The following is a 25,498-nucleotide window of genomic DNA, read 5'->3' as shown; positions in this document are numbered from 1 at the left end:
AAGTCTCTTCAATAAATGGTGTTAGGAAAACATGACAGCCACATGCAAAACAATGAAAGTAGACCATTATCTTACCCCATAATCCATAAAAATTAACTCAAAATGGATTAAAGACTTGAATGTAAGAACTGAACCAATAAAACTCGTAGAAGAAAACACAGGCAGTATGCTCTTTGACACCAGTCTAGCAGTATCTTTTTTAAAACAATGTAAATAAACAAATAAACAATTCAAATAAATAAACAAATGGGACTATATCAAACTAAAAAGCTTCTGCATGACAAAGGAAATATCAACAAAACGAAAAGACAACCCATCAACTGGGAGAAAACATTTGAAAATCATATATCCAATAAGGGGTTAATTTCCAAAATACATAAAGAACTTATACAACTCAACAACAAACAAAACGAACAACTCGATCAAAAAATGGGCAGAGGATATGAACAGATATTCTTCCAAAGAAGATATACAGAAGGTCAACAAGTACACGAAAAGATGTTCAACATCACTAGGTATCAGGGAAATGCAAATCAAAATTACAATGAGATATCACCTCACATGCATCAGAGTGGCTATTACTAAAAAGCCAAGAAATAACAAGTGTTGGACAGGATGTGGAGAAAAGGGAACCCTCATACACTGCTGGTGGGAATGTAAACTGATGCAGCCACTTATGAAAACAGTATGGAGCTTCCTCAAAAAGATTAAAAATAGAAATACCATATGATTCAGCTATCCCACTACTGGGTATTTATCCAAAGAACTTGAAATCAATAATCCAAAGAGATTTATGCATCCCTCTGTTCATCGCAACATTATTCACAATAGTCAAGACATGGAAGCAACCCAAGTACTCACCAATGAATGAACGGATAAAGATGGGCTATATACAGACAATGGAATACTACTCAGTGATAAAAAAGTCAAAATCATGCCATTTGTGACAACATGGATGGACCTTGAGGCCATAAGTCTTAAGAAAGGAGGAAATTCTGCCATTTGCAACAACATGGATAAACCTGGAGTACACTATGGTAAGTGAAATAAGCCAGACACAGAACAACCAATACTGTATGATCCTACTTTATGAGGAACCTAAAATAATCAAACTCATAGAAGCAGAGAGTAGAATGGTGGTTACCAGGGACTGAGGGGATGAGGAAACGGGAAGTACTGGTATAAGGGATGAAAGTTTCAGTTATGCAAAATGAATAAGTTCTACAGATCTACCGTACAGCACAGTGCCTACAGTTAACAATACTTTGTGTACAGTCATGTGTCACTTAACGACGAGTTTACATTCTGAGAAATGCACCATTAGGTGATTTCATCACTGTGCAAACATCACAGAATGTACTTACACAAACCTAGATCTTATAGTCTAGTACACACCCAGGCAATATGGTACTAATCTTATGAGGCCACTGTCCTATATGTGGTCCATTGTTGACCAAAAAGTTGTTATGCAGCACATAACTGTTTTTAAATATTACTAAGAGGGTAGATCTTATGTTCCCTGCAGGACATTTGGTCCTGTCCAAAACGTTCATCAGACTTTTGGTCCATAACATAAAGCCTTATGTTAAGGGTGCTTATCAAATACATAAATAAATAAATAAAAATAAGGCAACAGGGAAAAAAATTCATATAGAATTGCAAGAGACAGAGAATAGCCAAAATAATCCTGAAAAAAACAGAACAAATCAAGAGAACTCACATTTCCCAATTTCAAATCTTAATATGAAGCAACAGTAATCAAGACTGTGGTGCCAGCACAAGGACAGGCATATATATCAATGGAATACAATTGAGAATCCAGAAATAAACCTACGTATTTATAGTCATCTGATTTCAATAAAGGTGCCAACACCATTCAACAGAGAAAGAACAGGCTTTTCAACAAATGGTACTGGGATAACTGGATGACCACACGCAAAGGAATGAATTTGAAATCTTACCTCACAAAACATACAAAATTTAACTCCAAAGAACTAAATATAAGAGTCGTAACTATAAAATTTCTTCTCTTAGAAGAAAACACAGGGGTAAATCTTCGTGACTTTGAATTTAGCAAAGAACTCTTAGAAATGACACCAAAACTAAGGAACTATGGAAAAAATAGATAAATTGGACTTCATCAAAATTAAAAACTTTTGTGCTTCAAAGGACACCATCAAGAAAGTAAAAATGCAACCCACAGAATGGGAGAAAATATTTGTAAATCATGTATCTAATAAAGGACTTGCATCTAGAAAAAAGGAAATCTTACAACTCAATAATATAAAAACAACCCAATTTAAAAGTGAGCAAAGGTTATGAATAGACATTTCTCCAAGGAAGATATACAAATGGTCAATTAGCAAATGAAAGACGTTCAACATCATTAGTCATCACGGAAATGCAAATCAAAACTACAGTGAGATACCACTTCACACCCACTAGGATGGCTACAATCAAAGCTAGGTAACAACAAGTTTTTGGAGAAGATAAGCAGCACTTGGAACCTTGACAAACTGCTGGGGGAAATGTAAATGGTGCAGCCACGCTGGGAAACAGTCTAGGAGTTCCTCAAACAGCTAAACACAGAGCTACTATTTGATCCAGTAATTCCACTCCTAGGTACATACCCAAGAGAAATGAAATACATGTCCACACAAATACTTGTATACACATATTTATAGCAGCATTATTCATAATAGCTAAAAGGTAGAAACAATCAACAGAAGAAAGGATAAGTAAAATGTGGTAAATCCATACAATGGAATATTATTTTGTCATAAAAAGGAATGAGATACTGATACATGTTACAACTTGGATGAATCTTGAAAACATTATGCTAAGTGAAAAAGCCAGTCATAAAAGTTTACATATTATATGATTCTATTAATATGAATGTCCAGAGTAAGGAAATCCAGAGAGACAGAAAGCAGATTAGTGGTGTTTAGGACTGAGGTGGGGGGATAAGGACATAGAGGGGTAATAGCTAAAAAGTATGGAGTTTTTTTTTGAGGTGATGAAAATGTTCTAAAACTGACAGTAGTGATGGTTGCACATTATCTGTGAACACACTAAAAACCGTTGAATTGTATACTTTAAAAGGGTGAATTGTAAGGTATTTATTTCTCAATGAAGCTGTTTAAAAATGATTCTAAAACTTTACTGAAAGACATGTCATATTTCTTATAATGTAACACATTAAAACACTAAGGAATTAAAATACAGCCAATAAAACTATGAACCATGATAAAAAGACTTCAATTGTAAGAAACATCCCAATTTCAGAGATAATAAATTATTAAAAATCACAATAATACTGTACTTCATATTTGAAAGTTGCTGAGAGTAGATCTTAAAAGTTCTCATCAGAAGACAAAAAAACTGTGTTACTATATATGGTGATAGATGTTAACTAGACTTATTGTGGTGATCATTTTGCAATGTCAATTATACCTCAATTAAAAAAATTAAAAAGTCAAGTTTTGCTACATGATATATGTACCTTTGAATATAATGAAAACAACTCATAAAATTGCTTAAAACAAAAATAATAAAATCTATGTCATAATCAATGCAATATAATAAAAAGTAAAATAATAATAATATCCTAAATAAATGGAAAGGTATTATTTTCCCAACCATAAAAATAGTGTATCATTAAGACAGCAATTCTCCTTCAAATTAACCTATAAATTCAATATACTTCCAAAGTCTCAACAATGTCTTTCAGAGGATTTAACAAGTTGTTGCTAAAATTCATATGGAAGAATAAAGTGACAAGAATAGCCAAGACAAAGGTGAAGAAAAACATAAGGGAGGAAAGCCAAAGCTCTCTATAAAGATACAGTATTTAAAACAGTGTAGTGCCAGCACAGGGATCAATAAACAAGAGAAAGAAACAGAATAGAGCCCAAAACAGATTCATGAGTACATGGAAACTTTGCATAGCATACAGCAGCATTATTAATCAGTGGGGAAAGACTATCGAATAAATGATGCTGTGTCAACCTGTCTACATATAAAAAGATAAAATTAGATCCTTACTCTATATCATACACAAAAATGGATTCCAGAGGAATTAAAAACATAGGAGGAAAGTGGAAGAAAAAGGCAGGTCCAAAAAATGGCAAATGAGGAACACTCAGAAAAAATATAATAAAGCAAAATTCATTCATTCATTCAAAAATATTTATTAAGGTCCTATTATGTGTCAAGCACTGCTACAGACACTGGGAATCAATAATGCATAACACAAAGTCCCTGTCCTTATTGAGCTTATGAACCAAATATAAATTTAAAAAAAAAAACAATGAAACAGTCTATTTTTAAAAAAAAGGATAGATACATACATAGACTTTTCTGGAAAGATTCACAAGAAAATAGCAATAATACTGGAATAAACTTTGGGAGATGAGGGACACACTGATAAAGAGATTACTTTTTACACTATGTGCTTCCGTTTGTAACTTCTGAATTTTGCATCATACATATTTTTTTTTTTTTTTTTTTTTTTGTGAGGAGATCAGCCCTGAGCTAACATCCGCCAATCCTCCTCTTTTTTTCGCTGAGGAAGACGGCCCTGGGCTAACGTCGGTGCCTATCTTCCTCCACTTTATATGGGACGCCGCCACAGCATGGCTTACCAAGCAGTGCGTCGGTGCATGCCCGGGATCCGAACCAGCGAACCCCGGGCCGCCGCAGCGGAGCGCGCGCACTTAACCGCTTGCGCCACCGGGCCGGCCCCTTGCATCATACATATTTTATGTAAAAGAACACCTATTTGTAGGAACTAATCTTAGAATAAACATAAGAGTTGTACAATAGTGAAATGGGTTGCTCTGAACTTAAAGGTCCTTATGCAGAGGCTGAAGGCCATCTGTTGGAGATGTTACTGAAGAAATTCTTCTGAGGGCTAGAGACCAGTGAACTAATTATCCCCTATACCTCTTTCAATTGCATGTTTCTGTAATTCCTCTCTCTTTGTGGTATGGCCCCTGTAATGCCCAGACGATAGTTCCCTCATTTGTTCGATAACTATGTGTGATCACAAAATGTAGGTAAAGACAACTCCATTCCCAGCATTAATGGCTGCCTCAGATAACAGAAGCTAATACTACACAAGCCAAGCATTCTTCTAATTTGATGTCCACAAGTAGCTACTTACATTAAATAGGCTCTTCTCGTATTTATTCACCTTCCTTATACATACACCCAGCACAGTGCCTAGCACATAGCTGACAGATTACAACCTGCAGTAAGCAGACTTCTAAGATGTCCCCCAGTGATCCCTACTTCCTAGTATGCATGTCCTATGTAATCCCTTCCCCTTGAGTGTGGGCTTAACCTAGTGAAATGCTTCTAACAAAGATAAAAAGCGATAGGATGTCACTTCTGTGAGTTGATTATGAAAAACTGTGACTTCTGTCTAGCTAAGAGACTTTCTGTTGCCTCCTCCTGTTTATACACTTTGATGACACAAGCTGCCATGCTAGAAATATGGCAAAGAATTGAGGGCAACCTCTGGGCAACAACTAGAGAGGAACTGAATTCTGCAAACAATCATGTGAGCTTGGAAGCAGATCCTCAGTCAAGCTTTAAGATGACTACAGCCCAGCTGACAACTTGATTGCAGCCTGTGAAAGACTCTAAAGCAGAGGACCCCAATACGCTGTGCCCAGATTCCTGACTCACGAACTATAAAACAATAAACGTGTTAAATCACTAAATTTCAAGGTAATTTGTTACTGGATAATTTTTCTATCAAACTTGAAAGAGAAGGGTGTCCGGTGTTCACTTTGGGTAAAGGTGTAACCTCTAATGCGGCAGTACTGGCATTTTTCTAATGGCAAGAAATTTGTATCATATGCTTTTCAAAAGTGTAGAACATTATCAATCTTCTTTGTTATCCCATTCTACAGAAATAACCATTAAGTGTAATGAACAGTTCCATAATCTCCCAAAGCTGTCTCCAATGTTTTTTACTATTACCCAAGAAGTGCAGCAAACCTTCTTAATAATCATTTCTAATGTGTGTTTCTTAAAAACTAATTTCAGGGGATATTAGTAGATATAAAATATTTCTGCAGCCAAGTAAGTAAAGGGACTATAGAGTTAAAAACTATATGTGTTCCTTCACTGCAGTCCAAACTATCAAAATGGCATGAGATCATGTCACCAGGAAGGAAGAAATAAAAACTATCTTTGTTCATGCATGACATGAATATCTATGTAGAAAATCTGAAAGCACTAGGAAAAAAACTCCTGGAACTAATAAGTGATTATAGCAAGGTTGCAGGATATAAGATTAATATACAAAAGTCAACCACTTTCCTATATACTAGCAATGAACAAATGGAACTTGAATTTAAAAACACAATACATTAGCACCACAAAAAATGAAATACTAAGGTATAAATCTAACAAAATATGTACAAGATCTATATGAGGAAAACTACAAAACTCTGATGAAAGAAATTAAAGAATTAAATAAATTCCATGTTCATGGATAAGAAGACTCAATATTGGCAAGATATCAATTCTTCCCAGCTTGATCTACAGATTCAGTGCAATCCCAATCAAAATCCCAGCAAGTTATTTTGTGGATATCAACAAACTGATTCTAAAGTTTACAGAGAGAGGCAAAAGACTCAGAATAGCCAACACAATATTGAAGGAGAAGAACAAGGTTGGAGGACTGACACTACCCAATTTCAAGACTTACTATAAAAATACAGTAATCAAGATTGTATGGTATTGGTAATAAACAAATAGGTCAATGGAACAAAACAGACCCACATAAATATAATCAACTGATCTTCGACAAAGGGGAAAAAGAAATACAATGGAGAAGATGGTCTTTTCAACAAATGGTGCTGGAACAACTGGACATCCACACGCAAAAAAAATGAATCTAGATGCAGACCTTACACCCTTCACAAAAATTAACTCAAAATGCATCACAGATCTAAATGTAAAACGCAAAACCATAAAACTCCTACAAGATAACACAGGAGAAAATCTAGATGAACCAGGGTTTGGTGATGACTATCTAGATACGACACCAAAGGCACAATCCATGAAAGAAAGAACTGATGATGGACTTCATAAAAATTAAAAATTCCTGCTCTGCAAAAGACCCCGTCCAGAAAATAAAAAGACAAGCAACAGATTGTGAGAAAATATTTGCAAAAGACATATCTGATAAAGGACTGTTATTCAAAATATACAAAGAACTCTTAAAACTCAACAATAAGAAAACAACATGATTAAAAAATGGGCCAAAGACCTTGCCAGACACCTCACCAAAGGAGATATACAGATGGCAAATAAGCATGTGAAAAGATGCTCCACATCACATGTCAGCAGGGAAATGGAAATTAAAACAACAATGAGATACCACCTCACATCTAATGGATGGCCAAAAACCAGAACACTGACAATACCGAATGCTGGCAAGAATGTGGAGCAACAGCAACTCTCATTCACCGTCAGTGGCAATGCAAAATGGTACAGCCACTTTGGAAAACAGTTTAGCAGTTTCTTACAAAACTAAACATACTCTTATCATACAATCTATCAACTGTGCTCCTTGGTATTGACCCAAGGAAATGAAAACTTACGTCCACACAAAAACCTAAACATGGATGTTTACTGGAGCTTTATTCATAATTGCCAAAACCTGGAAGCAACCAAAATGTCCTTGGTTGGATAAATAATGGATAAATAAACTGTGGTACATGCACATAATGGAATATTATTCAACACTAAAAAAAAGAAAAATGAGCTATCAAGACACGAAAAGACATGAAGGAATCTTAGACGCATATTACAAAGTGGGAAAAAAGTCAATCTGAAAAGGTTACATACTGTATGATTCCAAATATCTGACATTCTGGAAAAGGCAACACTATGGAGACAATAAACAGATCAGTAGTTACCAGGAGTTTGGGGAAGATGAGATGAATAGGCAGAGCACAGAGGATTTTTAGGGCAGTGAAAATACTATGTATGATACTATAATGGTAGACACATGTCATCATACTTTTGTCCAAACCCATAAGAATGTACAACACCAAGAGAGAACCCTAATGTAAACTATCTGGACTTCAGACGATAATGAAGTGTCAATGTAGGTTCATCAATTGTAACAAATGTACCACTATGGTGAGGGATGCTGACAACAGATAGACTATGCATATGTGTGGGATGGAATATATGGGAAATTTCTGTACCTTCCTCTCAATTTTGCTGTGAACCTAAAACCGCTCTAAGAAAAATAAAGTCACAAAAACAGTTGTAAAATATAAAATATTTTCTTTTCAAAAAAATGAGAACTTTTAGAGCCTGATTATTATACTTTTATAGACTCATTTATTGCCATATTTGACCTCATAATATTTAGTCATACCAGACTATTCCATTTCTAAAGAATTTAATATTTTCATGTCTTAGTGCAGGCTATTGTCTTTACCTGAAATGCTCATCAACTCATTTTAACTCTCGTAAATTCCTAATTCCATCTGGAAGATTCACCTCAAATAACTACTTGGTGGCATTTTCGACCTTCCTCTTCCCTCCTCCTTTCTCTGCAGAATTAAAAACTAGCTTCCTCCAAAGTATTTTCTTAATACTCTATTTATAGATCTTGGTTGTTTACTTGTTCACATTTCTAAATTATTAATTTCTTCAATGCTGCAATTCTAATAACCCAGCATCTAGTTCAATTCCTGGTATAGAATAGGTACTCAAAATATGTTGGCTGAATACACATATGAATGGCAAAGCAATCTGAATGACATAAATGTATGACAAAGAAAAGATACAGCTAGGTACTTACAAAAAATAGTAAAACGTGAATTTTAGTATAATATGACCTTGGAAGATACAGCAAATATGATTTTTCCTTAATTATTACATAGATTATTTATATAATTGTGTGACAAACATACAATCCAGCAGTATTCTCTAGCAGTAATTCTCGCAGTGGTGTAAGTAGGGTACTTGAATTTTTTTCAATACTTCTTTATTGTGAATGCTATTTTGCATTCTTACCAAAATTAGAGGACATTTTCAGTCAAATATTTAAGTTTTATATTACTGCCCCACACCTATATCACGTTTCCATCAGTAAACGACAAAAAAGTCACATACCAAATGAAACTGATCCACTTTCGGGATTCCATCTTCATTTGTCTCAAATTCCTGATTTTGAACAGTGAGCTGTTAAAGAAAATAAGAATGAATAAATTTCCAATGTACCAAAGTATCAATCCTATAGCAGAGTCAAATCTGGAACTCTTCAGATTCTAGTGAGAAGAACTTACTCAAAGAAAGCACATTAGCTCCTGCAAGACAAAAACACTTTCAGAATAATAACTACTTGTTTACAAGCAACCAAAAGAGCTCCTGGGGCTCCTACAGTATCAATCCGAGTTGATACACACACTATAACCACTTTTAATACTTCTTCGCCTTACAAGAAAATATATTTAAAACTTAGTAGCTTACATTATGTTGCTTTCACCAATACTCATATGTTAAGTACAAAGAAAATAAATTAGGCAAGTTGGCTTCCTCCCTAATACCTAACCTGTGTCCAAGAAATACATGTTAAACTTTTAAAAACTATTAAATATGGAGAGTTCTTACATACACAAAGATATTCTGAATCCCACATATTCATCACCCAGCCCCAACAATCATCAACCAATGACCACTCTTGCCCTGTGCACAAACCCATATATATTATTTTTGAGACAAATACTATACATCTCATAATCTTCTCTGTAAATATTTTAGTACATATTTCTAAAAGATAAAGTTTTTTTATTTTTGACACAATCACAGTATCACACTAAAAAATTAATTATTCTTTAATATAAAATATCCAGTTTTCAAATTTTTCAACATCTCATAAATATCATAAATTATTTTACTTTTATATAGTTTATTTAAATCCAGATCCAAATACGTTCCACACACTGTAATTAAAAACTGAGCAGAAGGACTTCTGGTCTCTTTCTGCTCCTCACCACTAAGTACAACTATGAAGTTTGGAAATGACATAAAAGACAACCAAAGGAGATCTCTGAAAGGCCAAAGACGAAGGCAAGCTGGTTAGAGATCCCAGGACTAGAAGAACAACACAGTGACAGGGTGTCTTATGATGCACCCTCATCCAAAAAAGAAAGTGATCCAAACAGAATAAAGTCAAAGAAATTAATGAAAATTCTGAAAACTAAAAACAAAGGAAAAATCTTGAAAGTAACCAAGGAGAAGCAAAACGGTACCCACAGAGGAATACCAATTTCAATAACAGAGGATTTCTCACGTGAAACCACAGAGATCAGAAGGAAAGGGCACAACATTTTTCAACTGATGAAAGAAAAGAACTTTCAACCACAAATTCTATAGCCAGTGACACTATCCATCAGAATGAAGGTGAAATCAGGATGCTCTCATGAAGGAAAACTAAAAGAGTCTGTCACTAGAAGACATACTCTTAAAGAATTGCTAAAGGAAGCACTTCAAACAAAAAGGAAACGAATAATAAAGGAGCTTTGGAGCATCAAGAAGGAAGAAACAACAATGTAAAGAATAGAGGTATAAGTAAATACCAAAAACTATCCTTCTCATCATGAGCTTCCTAAATCACATGCAATGACTGACACAAAAGTTATAACACTATCTGATGCTCAAGACAATAATATTTAAAAATGCGAGGGTAAAGGAACCTAAATGGAAGGCTTCTACGTGTCACTCAAAGTGTTAAAACAATAAGTAGAAGGTGATGAAACACATATGTTTATTCTAAAACCCAGACCAAGCACTAAGAAAACTACAGAGGAGAGGAAGTCAAGATGGTGGCGTAGGCAGACACAGAACTCACCTCCTCCAGTGGACACAGCCAATTTACAACTACTCATGGAAAAATTACCCCTGAGACAGAACTGAAAACTGGATAAGAGGAACTCCTGCAACAACGGACAATCCTAATTGAGGTAGAAGAGGCAGAAACTCCCTTCTGGAGAGGAAAAACGCCGCCTTCACAAGCAGCAGCACCTCACTGCCGCCAGGGGAAAAGCCCAAAGGTACACAGCCCTCCCAGGAGGCGCGGAACCCTGAGCCGGGGAGCGCCCCCGCTGTGGGCATTTGATGGACCCAGCACAATCGAGAGGAGTGGCATAAGGTGTGACTTTGCCTGGTACTAAAACATTGGGGAGTACCCCCAGAAAAGCTGGTTTAAAAAGAAATTAAAACTGGCTCCGAAAGGGCCCACGTGCAAACTCACCCGTTTCAGAAGGCAACCTAAAATCACCAGAAAGAAAGGTGCACAGTGCGTTGGTGAAAAGAGACTCACCTGATAGGCCCTGAGTGCATCTCGGTGAGAGATGAGACCTCTCCAGGGACTGGGACATTGGCGGCGGCCATTGTTGTGGCCTGGTATGGGTGTGCTGACACAGACGCCATTGGAGTTCTCCCTGTGGCCTGCAGGCCCAGGTCTGCCCCACCCACTAGAGCACCGATTTAATCCAGCTCAGCCAGGGCAGGCAGCCCAACCTAGAGACTGGCCCACCCAACAACAAGCCCTCAGGCAACTTGTGGGCCTGCACAGATTGGTGACTAGATTCTCTGCAGCCTGGCAACTGAGCCGACTTCAGTGGGCCAGGTCGTGCACAAGGAGCGGGTGGAGAGTGTAGGGTGGTGGTGGAGCATGTGGGGCTCAGGCGTGGAGAGACTGGGTCCGCTTCGGGAGGTCGGGGCACGCACACGGGGCAGGAGTGTGTTGACTGTGTGTGTGGACCTGTGGGCAGCAGGGCTTGTCAGCTGCAGAAGACTTGTGCTTCTCAAAGACCCACATAGGGGGTTTGCCCCACCTTCCAAAGCCTGAAACAACTGGATGCTCCCGTGCCTGAGGCCAGCCCCACCCAGCTGCAATTCTCAGAGAGCTGACAAGAGACCTAAAGGCTGGAGGCTTATAGCAACTGTAAGGCCCTGAGCCTAACAACCTGCCACGCTGGGGGTCCACTCACTTAAAAGAAATACTGCAACACAAATGTGGTATTAGAACTTGCAGCCAACTGTGCTGGGGCTCCCCACACCTGATAAAGAGACTGAAGGGCCCACAACAACTACAAGCAGCTGAGCATTACAACAGCTGGCCAGGAGCATAACTCGGCCTCCCTGGGCGCCTACAGGGAGAGCAAACAGGCCACAACAGAAGGACACACGTAGCCCACATAGGGGTCACCCCTGGAACATTGAGAACTGAGGGGAGCACACTGCAGGCCTCCTAAGCCATCACTTACATAAGGTCACCTGTCCAAGAGCAGGAGACGTAGCTAACCTACCTAATACGTAGACACAAGCACAGGGAAAGAGGCAAAATGAGGAGGCAAGGGAATATATTCCAAGTAAGGAAACAGGACAAAACCCCAGAAAAGGAACTAAGTGAAACAGAAATGAGCACCTACCTGACACAGAGTTCAAACAAAGAGTGTTAAGGATGCTCACTGATCTGGGGAGAACAGATGAACTCAGTGAGAATGTCAACAAAGAAATGGAAGATAAGATCCAATCAGAAATGAAGAATACAATACTGGAAATGAAAAATTCACTAGAGGGACTCAAGCAGAGTAGAGGATACAGAAGAACGGATCTGTGAGCTAGACGAAAGACTAGAAGAAATTACCCAAGGTGAACAGGTAAAAGAAAAAAGAATTAAAAAGAGTGAGGACAATCTAAGGGACCTCTGGGACAACATCAAGCGCACTAACATCCGTGTTATAGGTGTCCTGGAAGGAGAAGAGCGAGACAAAGGGGCAGAGAATCTATTTCAAGAAATAATAGATGAAAACTTCCCTAATCTAAGGAAGGAAACAGACATCCAGCTACAGGAAGCACAGAGAGCCCCAAATAAGATAAACCCAAAGAAGCCCACACCAAGACACATCATAATCAAAATGTCCAGAATTAAAGATAAAGAGAGAATCCTAAAAGCCACAAGAGAAAGTCAAGTTACGTACAAAGGAAACCCCATAAGGTTATCAGCTGACTTCTCAGCAGAAACCTTACAGGCTAGAAGAGAACGGCATGATATATTTAAAGTGCTAAAAGGAAAAATCTTACAGCCAAGAATACTCTACCCAACAAGGTTATCATTCAAAATGGAAGGAGAGATCAAAAATTTCCCAGACAAGCAAAAATTAAAGGAGTCTGTCACCAAGAAACCCGTGCTACAAGAAATGTTAAAGGGACTGATTTAAGGGGAAAAGAGAAGACCACAAATAGGAAAAATTATCTATTTCCATGATAAGAGGGTAATGGATACAAATGCACAAAAAAGAGGTCAGATATGATATCAAAAACATAAAAGGAAGGAGGAGGGGAGTTAAAGAGTAGAGCTTTCAGACAGAGGTCAAACTAAAGAGACCATCAATTCTGTATAGTAGAAGAAACGAACAGAGAAGAACTACTAAAACACTGAGGAAAAAAATTAATAAATGGCAGTAAGTACATACTTATCAATAGTTACTTTAAACGTCAATGGACTAAATGCTCCAATTAAAAGGCATACGGTGGCTGACTGGATCAAAAAACAAGACCCATATATATGCTGCATACAAGAGACACACTTCAGACCTAAAGACCCTCACAAACTGAAAGTGAAGGGATGGAAAAAGATACTCCACGCAAATGGCAATGAAAAGAAAGCTGGGGTAGCAGTACTCATACCAGACAAAATAGACTTTAAAACAAAAACTGTAAAAAGAGACAAAGATGAGCATTACATAATGATCAAGGGAACAATCCAACAAGAGGATAAAACACTTGTAAATATCTACGCACTCAATGTAGGTGCACCTAAATATATAAAGCAATTATTAACAGACATAAAAACAGAAATAGCCAGTAACACAATAATAGTAGGAGACTTTAACACTCCACATACACCAACGGATAGATCATCCAAACAGAAGATAAATAAGGAAACACTGGCCTTAAATGATACACTAGAACAGATGGACCTAGTAGATATATACAGAGCATTCCATCCAAAAACCAAAGTATGCATGTTCTTTTCAAATGCACATGGAACATTCTCCAGGACTGATCACATATTAGGCCACAAAACAAGTCTCCATAAATTTAAGAAGATTAAAATAATACCAAGCATTTTTCTGACCACAACGGTATGAAACTGGAAATCAACTATAGGAAGAAAATCGGAAAAGCCACAAATACGTGCAGATTAAACAAAATGCTACTGAACAACGACTGGGTCAACAAAGAAATCAAAGAAGAAATCAAAAAATACCTGGAGAAGAATGAAAATGAAAATACGACATGCCACAATTTATGGGATACAGCAAAAGCAGTTCTAAGAGGGAAGTTTATAGCAATACACGCCTATCTCAACAAACAAGAAAAATCTCAAATAAACAATCTAACAATGCACCTAAAGGAACTGGAAAAAGAAGAAGAAACCAAGCCCAAAATCAGTAGAAGAGGGGAAATAATAAAAATCAGAGCAGAAATAAATGAAACAGAGACCAAAAAAGCAATAGAAAAAATTAATAAAACCAAGAGCTGGTTCTTTGAAAAGATCAACAAAATTGACAAACCTTTAGCTCGACTCACCAAGAAAAAAAGAGAGAAGGCACAAGTAAGTAAAATCAGAAATGAAAGAGGAGAAATTACAACAGACACCTCAGAAATACAAAAGACTATAAGAGAATACTATGAAAAGCTATATGCCAACAAATTCGACAATCTGGAAGAAATGGATAAATTCTTAGAATCATACAACCTTCCAAAACTGGATCAATAAGTAGAGAATTTGAACAGATCAATCACCAATAAGGAGATCGAAACAGTAATCAAAAATCTCCCCAAAAATAAAAGTCCAGGACCAGACGGCTTCCCTGGTGAATTCTACCAAACATTAAAAGAAGACTTAATACCTATCCTTCTCAAACTCTTCCAAAAAATTGAGGAAGGGAGAAAGCTCCCTAACTCATTCTACGAAGCTGACATTACCCTGATACCAAAATCAGACAAGGACAACACAAAAAAAGAAAATTACAGGCCAATATCACTGATGAACATCGATGCAAAAATTCTCAACAAAATACTAGCAAATCACATACAACAATACATTAAAAAGATTAAACACCATGATCAAGTAGGATTTATTCCTGGTGTGCACGGATGGTTCAACATCTGCAAATCAATAAACGTAATAAATCACATTAATAAAATGAAGAATAAAAATCACATGATCATCTCAATAGATGCAGAGAAAGCATTTGACAAGATACAGCATCCATTTACGATAAAAACTCTGAATAAAATGGGTATAGAAGGAAAGCCTAAAGAATCCACCAAAAAACTTTTAGAAGTAATAAACGAATATGGTAAAGTTGCAGGATACAAAATCAACATACAAAAATCAGTTGCACTTCTATACACTAACAACGAAGTAGCAGAAAGAGAAATTAAGAATACCATCCCATTTACAATTGCAACAAAAAGAATAAAATACCTAGGAATAAACTTAACCAAAGACATGAAAGAGCTGTACACGGAAAACTATAAAACATTGCTGAAAGAAATTGAAGAAGACACAAAGAAACGGAAAGATATTCCGTGCTCTTGGATTGGGACAATTAACATAGTTAATATGTCCATAATTCCTAGAGCAATCTATAGATTCAATGCAATCTCTATCAAAGTTCCAACAACATTTTTCACAGAAATAGAACAAAGAATCCTAAAATTTATATGGAACAACAAAAGACCCCCAATAGCTAAAGGAATCCTGAGAAAAAAGAACAAAGCTGGAGGTATCACACTCCCTGATTTCAAAATATACTACAAAGCTATAGTAACCAAAACAGCATGGTACTGGCACAAAAACAGACACACAGATCAATGGAATAGAATCCAAAGCCCTGAAGTAAACCCACACATCTATGGACAGCTAATCTTCGACAAAGGAGCCAAGAACATACAATGGAGAAAAGAAAGTCTCTTCAACAAATGGTGTTGGGAAAACTGGATAGCCACATGCAAGAAAATGAAAGTAGACCTTCACCTTACACCATACACAAAAATTAACTCCGAATGGATTAAAGACTTGAATGTAAGACCTGAAACTATGAAACTTCTAGAAGAAAACATAGGCAGTACGCTCTTCGACATCGGTCTCAGCAACATATTTTCAAGCACCATGTCTAACCAGGCAAGAGAAACAATAGAAAAAATAAACAAATGGGACTACATCAAACTAAAAAGCTTCTGCACAGCAAAGGAAACCATCAACAAAACGAAAAGACAACCTAACAATTGGGAGAAGATATTTGCAAACCATACATCTGATAAGGGCTTAATCTCCTAAATATATAAAGAACTCATGCATCTCAACAACAAAAAAACTAACAACCCAATTAAAAAATGGGCAAAAGACCTGAACAGACATTTCTCCAATGAAGATATACAGATGGCCAACAGATACATGAAAAGATGTTCAAAATCATTAACTATCAGGGAAATGCAAATCAAAACTACAATGAGATATCACCTTACACCCGTCAGAATGGCTATAATTAACAAGACAGGAAACAACATATGTTGGAGAGGATGCGGAGAGAAGGGAACTCTCATACACTGCTGGTGGGAGTGCAAACTGGTGCAGCCACTATGGAAAACAGTATGGAGATTCCTCAAAAAATCAAGGATAGAACTACCACATCATTCAGCTATTCCACAGCTGGGTATTTATCCAAAGAACTTGAAACACCAATGCATAAAGATACATGCACCCCTGTGTTCATTGCAGCGTTATTCATGATAGCCAAGACTTGGAAGCAACCTAAGTGCCCATCGAGGGACGAATGGATAAAGAAGATGTGGTATATATACACAATGGAATACTACTCAGCCATAAGAAATGATGAAATCCAGCCATTTGTGACAACATGGATGGATGTTGAGGGTGTTATGCAAAGTGAAATAAGTCAGAGGGAGAAGGTCAAATACCGTAAGATCTCCCTCATTAAGTAGTAGTAGATAACAACAAACAAACACATAGAGACAGCGATTGGATTGGTGGTTACCAGAGGGGAAGGGGGGAGGGAGGAGGGCAAAAGGGATAATTCTGCACACGTGTGTGGTGCTGGGTTGTAATTAGGTTTTGGGTGGTGAACATGATGTAATCTATGCAGAACTAGAAGTATAATGATGCACACCTGAAATTTATACAATGTTATAAACCAATGTTACTGCAATAAACAAAAAATTTTTTTAAAAAACCACATAAAGCATTTATGACAGAAAAGAAAAAAAACTACAGAAAGCAATACACTCAAATACACTATAAATAAACCAAGATGGACTCAAAAAACGTTCAAGTAACCCAAAGGAAGGCAAGAAAAGAGAAATAAATGAACAAGAAACAGAAGAAACAAATAATAAAATGGTAGACTTAAACCTATCAATAAACACCTTAAGTGTAAATGGTCTAAATACCCCAGTTAAAAAGCAAAGATTAGCAGAGTGAAGAAAAAACACAATGAAACCATATGCCGTTTATAAGAAACAGACTTCAAATTCAACAACATAGCTTTAAAGTAAATGGATGGTAAAAAAAAACATACCATTCAAGCTTTTTTTAAAAACACAGGAATGGCTGTATTAATATCAGAGAAAGTACATGTCAGAGCAAAGAAAATTAGTACAAAGAGGAAGATTACATAATAATAAAAGGATCAAATACACCAGAAAGACAATATGTACACACCAAACAAGGCCTTAAGACACAATAAGCAAAAAAGAATAGAGCTGAAAAGAGAAACAGACAAATTTACAATTATAGTTAGGAATCTCTATAGTTAGCCCTCTCTCAGCAACTGATAAAACTACTAGAAAGAAAATCAGTAGGGTTAAAGAAGATATGAAGAACACAATTAACCAAGAAGATCTAACTTATATATATAGAAAACTCCACCCAACAACAGCAGAATAAACATTTTTTTCAAGATCCCATGGAACATTCACCAACATAGACCATGTGCTAGCAATAAAACAAACCTCAACAAATGTGCAAGGACGACATCATACAGAATATGTTCTCTGGCCATAGTTCAATCAAACTAGAAATCAATACAGAACTACAACAAGAAAATCTCTAAACACATGGAAATTAAACATCACAGGTCTAAATAATTCATGGATCAAGGAGAAAGTCTCAAAGACCAATTAAAACAAAGAACAGAATGAAATGGTAGGTAGGGTAAATCTAATTCTTGCGATTCCCAGCAGCATCCAGACAAACTCTTAAGAACCATCTGCTTCAAGTGTTACAGGCTGAAATAGACAACCGTTTCCCTAATATTTGTTACCCCATACCTTCCAATGTATGTGAAAGCTTTAAATTCCCATATTAAAACCCTTGATAAGTACAATACATAGAGTGTGGCTTCCATTTTCCTGATTGAACCCTGACTAATAGAGTCCTCAAAACTATGTCTATCCTTCATCAAAGCCTTATCTTCTAAGCTTATGTTCTATAAGCTTCCTACTGACAAGCCAGTAAGAGATAAGATACTGAACTAGTACAAGAGTTCAAGAGAGAGAAGAGAAATTTAAAAATTCATAAAATAGTAAAAATGGCAAGACTAGTGATTAACTAGGGAGGGATGAGGGAGATGGAAGAGTCAAAGACTATAAGGTTCTTGGCTCACGTGACCAGAAAAGACTAGAGAAGGCTGGGAGAAATAGTATAGTGGTAAAAAATGAGCGCTCTGGAGGCAGACTAACTAGGTTTTAACCCTGGTTCTACCTCTTACCAGCCATGGGATCCTGAACAAATCACCTTATTTCTCTTTGTCTCAGTTTCCTCACCTATAAGGATACTGTAAGAATTAAACTGGTTACATATTTGCCAAGTAACTGATCCCTAGGAAGAATTCAATAAGTGTTATCTATTTTTTTTTTAAATTTCAGGTAACTTGGACATATGGTTAGCAATGTGAATGCTATCTTTTTTTTTATTTTTTATCGAGGTAATATTGATTCATAACATGATACATCATATCATACATAACATGAACATCATACTTGGACTTCTGTATGTAGTACATGGGTTTCACCACCAAAAGTCTAGTTGCCATCTCTCACTGTATAAATGTGCCGTTTTTACTCTTTTCACCCTCTCCCCTCTCCTCTTCCCCTCTGGTAAGCACCAATCTATTCTCTGTGTCTGTGTTTGTTGTTGTTGTTGTTATCTTCCACATGAGTAAAATCACACAGTATTTGGCATTCTCTGTCTGACTTATTTCGCTTAGCATAATACCCTCAAGGTCCATCCATGTTGTCACAAATGGCATGATTTCATCTTATTTTATGGCTGAGGAGTATTTCAGTGTGTATATACACCACATCTTCTTTATCCATTCATCCACCGATGAGCACTTAGGTTGTTTCCAAGTGTTGGCTATTATGAGTAACACTACAATGAACATAGGGGTGCATACCTTTTCGAATTAGCGTTTTCAAGTTCTTTAGATAAACCCAGACGCAGAATAGCTAAATCATATGGTAGCTCTACTTCTAAATTTTTGAGGAATCTCCAGACTGTTTTCCACAGTGGCTACATCACTGTACTTTCCCACCAGCAGTATATAAGGGTTCCCTTTTCTCCACATCCTCTCCAACACTTGTCATTCCTTGTCTTTTTAATAACAGCCATTCTGATGGGCATGAGATGATATATCATTGTGGTTTTGATTTGCATTTTCCTAACAATTATTGCTGTTGAACATCTTTTGTGTGCCTGTTGGCCCTCTGTATGTCTTCTTTGGAAAAATGTCTCTTCAGATCCTCTGCCCACTTTTTGATTGACTTGTTCATTTTTTGTTTTGAATTGTATGCGTTTTTATATATTTTGTAAATTAACCCCTTATTGGAGATATGATTTGTGAATATTTCCTCCCAATTGTTAGATTGTCTTTTTGTTTTGTTGATGGTTTCCTTTGTCACACAGAAGTTTTTTAGTTTAATGTAGTCCCATTTGCTTGTTTTTTCTTTTGTTTCCCTTGCCTGAGAAGACATGATATTCAAAAAGATACTGCTAAGATCAATGTCAAAGAGTGTACTGCCTATGTTTTCTTCCAGGAGTTTTATGGCTTCAGGTCTTACATTCAAGTCTTTAATCCATTTTGAGTTAATTTTTGTGTATTATGGGGTAAGATACCAGTCTACTTTCATTCTTTTGCATGTGGCTGTCTAGTTTTCCCAACACCATTTATCGAAGATACTTTCTTTCCTCCATCGTATGTTCTTGGCTATTGTGTCAAAAATTAGCTGTCCATAGATGTGTGGGTTTATTTCTAGGCTCTCAATTCTGTTCCATTGATTTGTGTGTCTGTTTTTCTGCCAATACTATGCTGTTTTAGTTACTACAGCTCTGTAGTATATTTTGAAATCAGGGAGTGTGATACCTCCAGCTTTGTTCTTTTTTCTCAGCATTGCTTTGGCTATTTGGGGTCTTTTCTTATTCCACATAAATTTTAGAATTCTTTGTTCTACTTCCATGAAACATGTTGTTGGAACTGTGATACGGATTGCACTGAATCTGTAGATTGCTTTAGGAATTAAGAACATTTAAACTACGTTAATTATTCCAGCCCATGAGCACGGAATATCTTTCCATTTCTTTGTGTCTTAGCTTTCAACAATGTTTCATGGTTTTCAGTGTATAGGTCGTTCACTTCCTTGGTTAAATTTATTCCTAGGTATTCTATTCTTTTTGTTATGACTGTAAATGGGATTGTATTCTTTATTTCTCTTTCTGCTAACTTGTTGCCAGTGTAAAGAAACACAACTGACTTCTGTACGTTGATTTTGTACCCCAAAACTTCACTGTTTTTATTATTTCTAATAGTTTTTTGGTGGATTCTTCATGGTTTTCTATATTTAAGACCATATCATCTGCAAATAGTGACAGTTTTACTTCTTCCTTTCCAATTTGTATTCCTTTTCTTTCTTTTTCTTGCCTAATTGTTCTGGCTAGGACTTCCAATACTATGTTAAATAAGAGCGGTGAAAGTGGGCATCCTTGTCTTGTTCCCGTTCTTAAGGGATAGCTTTCAGTTTTTCACCATTCAGTATGATGTTAAGAGTTTGTCACATATGGTCTTTATTATGTTGAAGCACTTTCCTTCTATATCCATTTTATTGAGAGATTTTTTATCATAAATGGATGCTGTATCTTGTTGAATGCTTTCTCTGCATCTATTGAGATGATCATGTGATTTTATTCTTCACTGTTAATGTGGCATCTCACACTGACTGATTTGCAGATGTTGAAGTATCCTTGCATCCCTGGAATAAATCCCACTTGATCATGGTGTGTGATCCTCTTAATGTATTGTTGTATTTGATTTGCTAATATTTTGTTGAAAATTTTCCATCTATGTTCATCAGTGATATTGGCCTGTAATCTTTTCGTATTGTTCTTTTCTGGTTTTGGTATCAGGATAATGTTGGCCTGGCCTCACAGAATGAGTTAGAAAGCATCCCCTCCTCTTCAATTTTCTGGAAGAGTTTCAGAAAGACAGGTACTAAATCTTCTTTGAATGTTTGGTAGAATTCACTGGGCAAGCCATCAGGTCCTAGGCTTGCGTGTTTTGAGGTTTTTGATTATTGTTTCAATGTCTTTACTACTGATGGGTCTATTGAGATGCTCTATTTCTTCTTGATCCAGTTTTGGAGGTTGTATAATTCTAAGAATTTATCCATTTCTTCTCTATTACTCCAGTTTGTTGGCATAATACATTTTCATAGTATTCTCTTATAATTCTTTGTATTTCTGTGGTATCCACTGTAATTTCTTCTCTTTCGTTTCTGAATTTTTATTTGAGTCTTCTCTCTTTTTCTCTTGGTGAATCTAGCTAAAGCTTTGCCAATTTTGTTTACCTTTTCAAAAAACCAGCTCTTGTTTCATTGATCCTTTCTATTATCTTTTTAGTCTCTATTTCATTTATTTTCACTCTTATTATTTCCCTCCTTCTACTAATTTTGAGCTTCAATTGTTCTTTTTCTAGTACTTCTAGTTGTAATATTATATTGAGACTTTTCTGGTTTCTTGAGGTAGGCCTGTATTGCTATAAACTGCCCTATTAGTACCACTTTTATTGTATACCATAGATTTGGATATGCTGTATTTTCATTTGTCTCTAGGTGTTTTCTGATTTCTCCTTTGATTTTTTTCATTGACCCAATAGTTGTTTAGTAGCATGTTGTTTAATCTCCACATATTTGTGACTTTTCCAGTTTTCTTCTTGTGGTTGATTTCTAGTTTCATACTGTTGTGGTCAGACAAAATGCTTCACATTATTTCAATCTTCTTAAATATACTGAGACTTGTTTTGTGGCCTAATATATGATCTATCCTGGAGAATGTTTCCTATGCATTTGAAAAGAATGCATATTCTGCAGTTTTGGGATAGAATGTCCTGTACATATCTATTAAGTCCATCTAGTCTAAGGTGTCATTTAAGGCCAATGTTTCCTTATCGATCTTGTGTCTGGATGATCTCTCCATTGATGTAAGTGGAGTGTTCAAGTCCCCTGCTATTATTGTTACTGCAATTTCTCCTTTTATGTCTTTTTAATATTTGTTTTATGTATTTAGGTGCTCCTATGTTGGGCACATAGATATTTGCAAGGGTTATGTCCTCTTGTTGGACTGTTCCCTTTATCATTACGTAATGCCCTTCTTTGTCTCGTTACAATTTTTGTAATAAACAAAAAAATACAATTTTTAAAGTCTATTTTGTCTCATGTAAGTATTGCTACCCCTGCTTTCTTTCCATTTCCATTTGCATGGAATGTCTTTTTGCATCTCCACTTACAGTTTGTGGGTGTCTTGAGGTCTTAAGTTTCTCTCTTGTATACAGCATATATATGGGTCTTGCTTTTTGATCCACTCAGCCACACTACATCTTTTGATTGGAGCATTTAGTCCATTTACATTTACATTAACTATTGATAAGTATGTACTTATTGCCATCTTGTTACTTTTTTTCTGGATGTTTTGTAGCTCTTTTTTGTTCCTTTCTTCTCTTGCTCTCGTCCCTTGTGATGGCTTTCTTTAGTGTTATGTTTGGATTCCTTTTTCTCTATTTTTCACGTATTTATTACAGGTTTTTGGTTTGCAATCTATATTAAGTTGATGGTCTCTTACATTTGACCTTTTACTAAAAGCCCTTCACTTTTACTCTCTCCACCTAGTTTCATATTTTTGACATCATATTTTATCTCTTTCATTTTTGTGTATCCTTTAACCTCTTATCATAGATATAGATGACTAGTACTTTTGCCTTTTGACCTTCATACTAGCTTTATAGATAGTTCATCCACTACCTTTACTATGCATTTGCCTTTACCAGTGGTATTTTTTTCTTTGATAATTATCTTATTCCTATTTGTGGCCTTTTCTTGTCCACTTAAATAAGTCCCTTTAACATTTCTTGTAAGGCCAGTTTAGTGGTGGTTAACTCATTTAGTTTTTGCTTGTCTGGAAAATTCTTTACCTCTCCTTCCATTCTGAATGATAACCTTGCCGGGTAGGTTGTAGGTTTTTTCCTTTCAGCAGTTTGAATATATCATGCCACTCCCTTCTGGCCTGTAAGGTTTCTGCTGAAAAGTCAGCTGATAGCTTATGGGGTTTCCTTTTTATGTAACTTGTTGCTTTTCTCTTGCTGCTCTTAGGATTCTTTTTTTTTTTTTTTTATAATTTTATTTATTTTTTTTTTCCCCAAAGCCCCAGTGGACAGTTGTACGTCATAGTTGCACCTCCTTCTAGTTGCTGTATGTGGGACGCGGTCTCAGCATGGCCCGACAAGCGGTGCGTCAGTGCACGCCCGGGATCCAAACCCGAGCCGCCAGCAGCGGAGTGCACACACTTAACCGCTAAGCCACGGGGCCGGCCCTCTCTATCTTTAATTCCTGACATTTTAGTTAAAATGTGTCTTGGTGTGGGCCTCTTTGGATTCATCTTGTTTGGTTCTCTCTGTGCTTCCTGTACATGGATATCCATTTCCTTCCCCAGGTTAGGGAAATTTTCAGCTGTTGTTTCTTCAAATAAGTTCTATGCCCCTTTGTCTTTCTCCTTTCCTTCTGGGACACATACAATGCAAATATTTGTACACTTGATGTTGTCCTAGAGATATCTGAGACTGTCCTCTTTCTTTTTAATTCTTTTCTCTGTTCAGCTTGGGTGATTTCCCCTACTCTTTCGTCTAGATCATTAACCCATTCTTCTGTGTCATCTACCCCGCTGTTGATTCCCTCTAGTGAATTTTTCATTTCCATTATTGTATTCTTCAGCTCTTACTGGTTCTTTTTTATACTTTCTTTTTTGAAGTTCTGTGTTCATCTCTTCTCCTCCCCAGTTCAGTGAGCATCCTTATGACCAGTTTCTACTCTTTATCAGGTGGATTATCTGTTTCATCTGGTTCTTTTTCTGAGAGTTTGTCCTGTTCTTTTACTTGGAACATATTCCTTTGTCTCCTCACGTTTGCCTACTTCTCTGTGCTTATTTCTACGTATTAGATAGATCGGCTACATCTCCCAATCTTGGAAATGTGGCCTTATGTAAACGTCTTATGGGGCCCAGCATGTGCTCCCCTCTCGTCACCCATGCCAAATGCTCCAGGGGCATTCCCTGTATGGGCTGCATGTGCCCCTCTGTTGTGGTGAGATTGCTATTGCTACAAGTGCACAGGTAGGCTGGGCTGGCCCCCAGGCTGGCTGGCAGTGAGGCCCAGCCATGTGTGGCTGGTATGGGCATGTTATTAGGCAGTGCAAGGCCCCAGCACGGCTGACTGCAAGGTCTGATATCACAACTACTCAGTTTTGCTGGTGAGTCAGGCCCCCAGTGCAGCTGGTTGCTGCGCCTGGGGGCACACAATTGCTGTAGACCCCCAGTGTGGCTGGCTGCATGGGATGCAGTAGTGGGCACAGCAGACTTCCTGTGAGGCTAGCTTCACAGCGTGCGGCTGTTGGCAGCTTGCTTTTGGGCGGGGTAGGCCTTGGGCAAGAACTGGCTATGCAGCCCTGAGGTGCATAGCTGCCTCAAGAGCACCAATGAGCTGAGCAGGCCCCAGGCACACCAACCCTTTCAGGCACTGGTAGGTGGGGACAGATCCCCTGTGTGGCTGATTCTGAGGCCCAGCAGCACAAGTCTGCTGTGGCTCACTGGTGGGCAGAGTTGGTCCTTGGGGCAGGCTGCCTGTTGCCTGGCTGTGCTCAATTGCTTCAGGTGCTCTAGTGGGCAGGGAAGACTCCTGCACTAACAAGCTAGAGGAAGCATTCCAGTGGTACCTGCCAGCATCCATGGCAGAACAGCTGAACTAGGTCAGAAGAATGGCTGCCACCAGTGTCTCAGTCCCTAGGGGTGGGCCCATCTGCCTCCTGCCTTTCCAGGATGTGC

At 37.2% G+C, this 25,498-nt stretch overlaps 1 protein-coding gene across 1 annotated transcript in view; it reads right to left on the bottom strand.

Moving 5' to 3' along the window:
* Nucleotides 1-25,498, bottom strand: part of STK31 (serine/threonine kinase 31) — a 118,162-nt gene that overhangs the window by 15,013 nt on the left and 77,651 nt on the right. Inside the window, exon 23 of the mRNA XM_058527276.1 lies at nucleotides 9,151-9,219. Coding sequence (XP_058383259.1) covers nucleotides 9,151-9,219 — 69 coding nt within the window. The remainder of the gene's footprint in view (nucleotides 1-9,150; nucleotides 9,220-25,498) is intronic.

This window comes from Diceros bicornis, chromosome 3 (genome assembly GCF_020826845.1).
Source record: "Diceros bicornis minor isolate mBicDic1 chromosome 3, mDicBic1.mat.cur, whole genome shotgun sequence".
NCBI lineage: Eukaryota > Metazoa > Chordata > Mammalia > Perissodactyla > Rhinocerotidae > Diceros > Diceros bicornis.
This window is presented reverse-complemented; position numbering and strand designations above follow the sequence as displayed.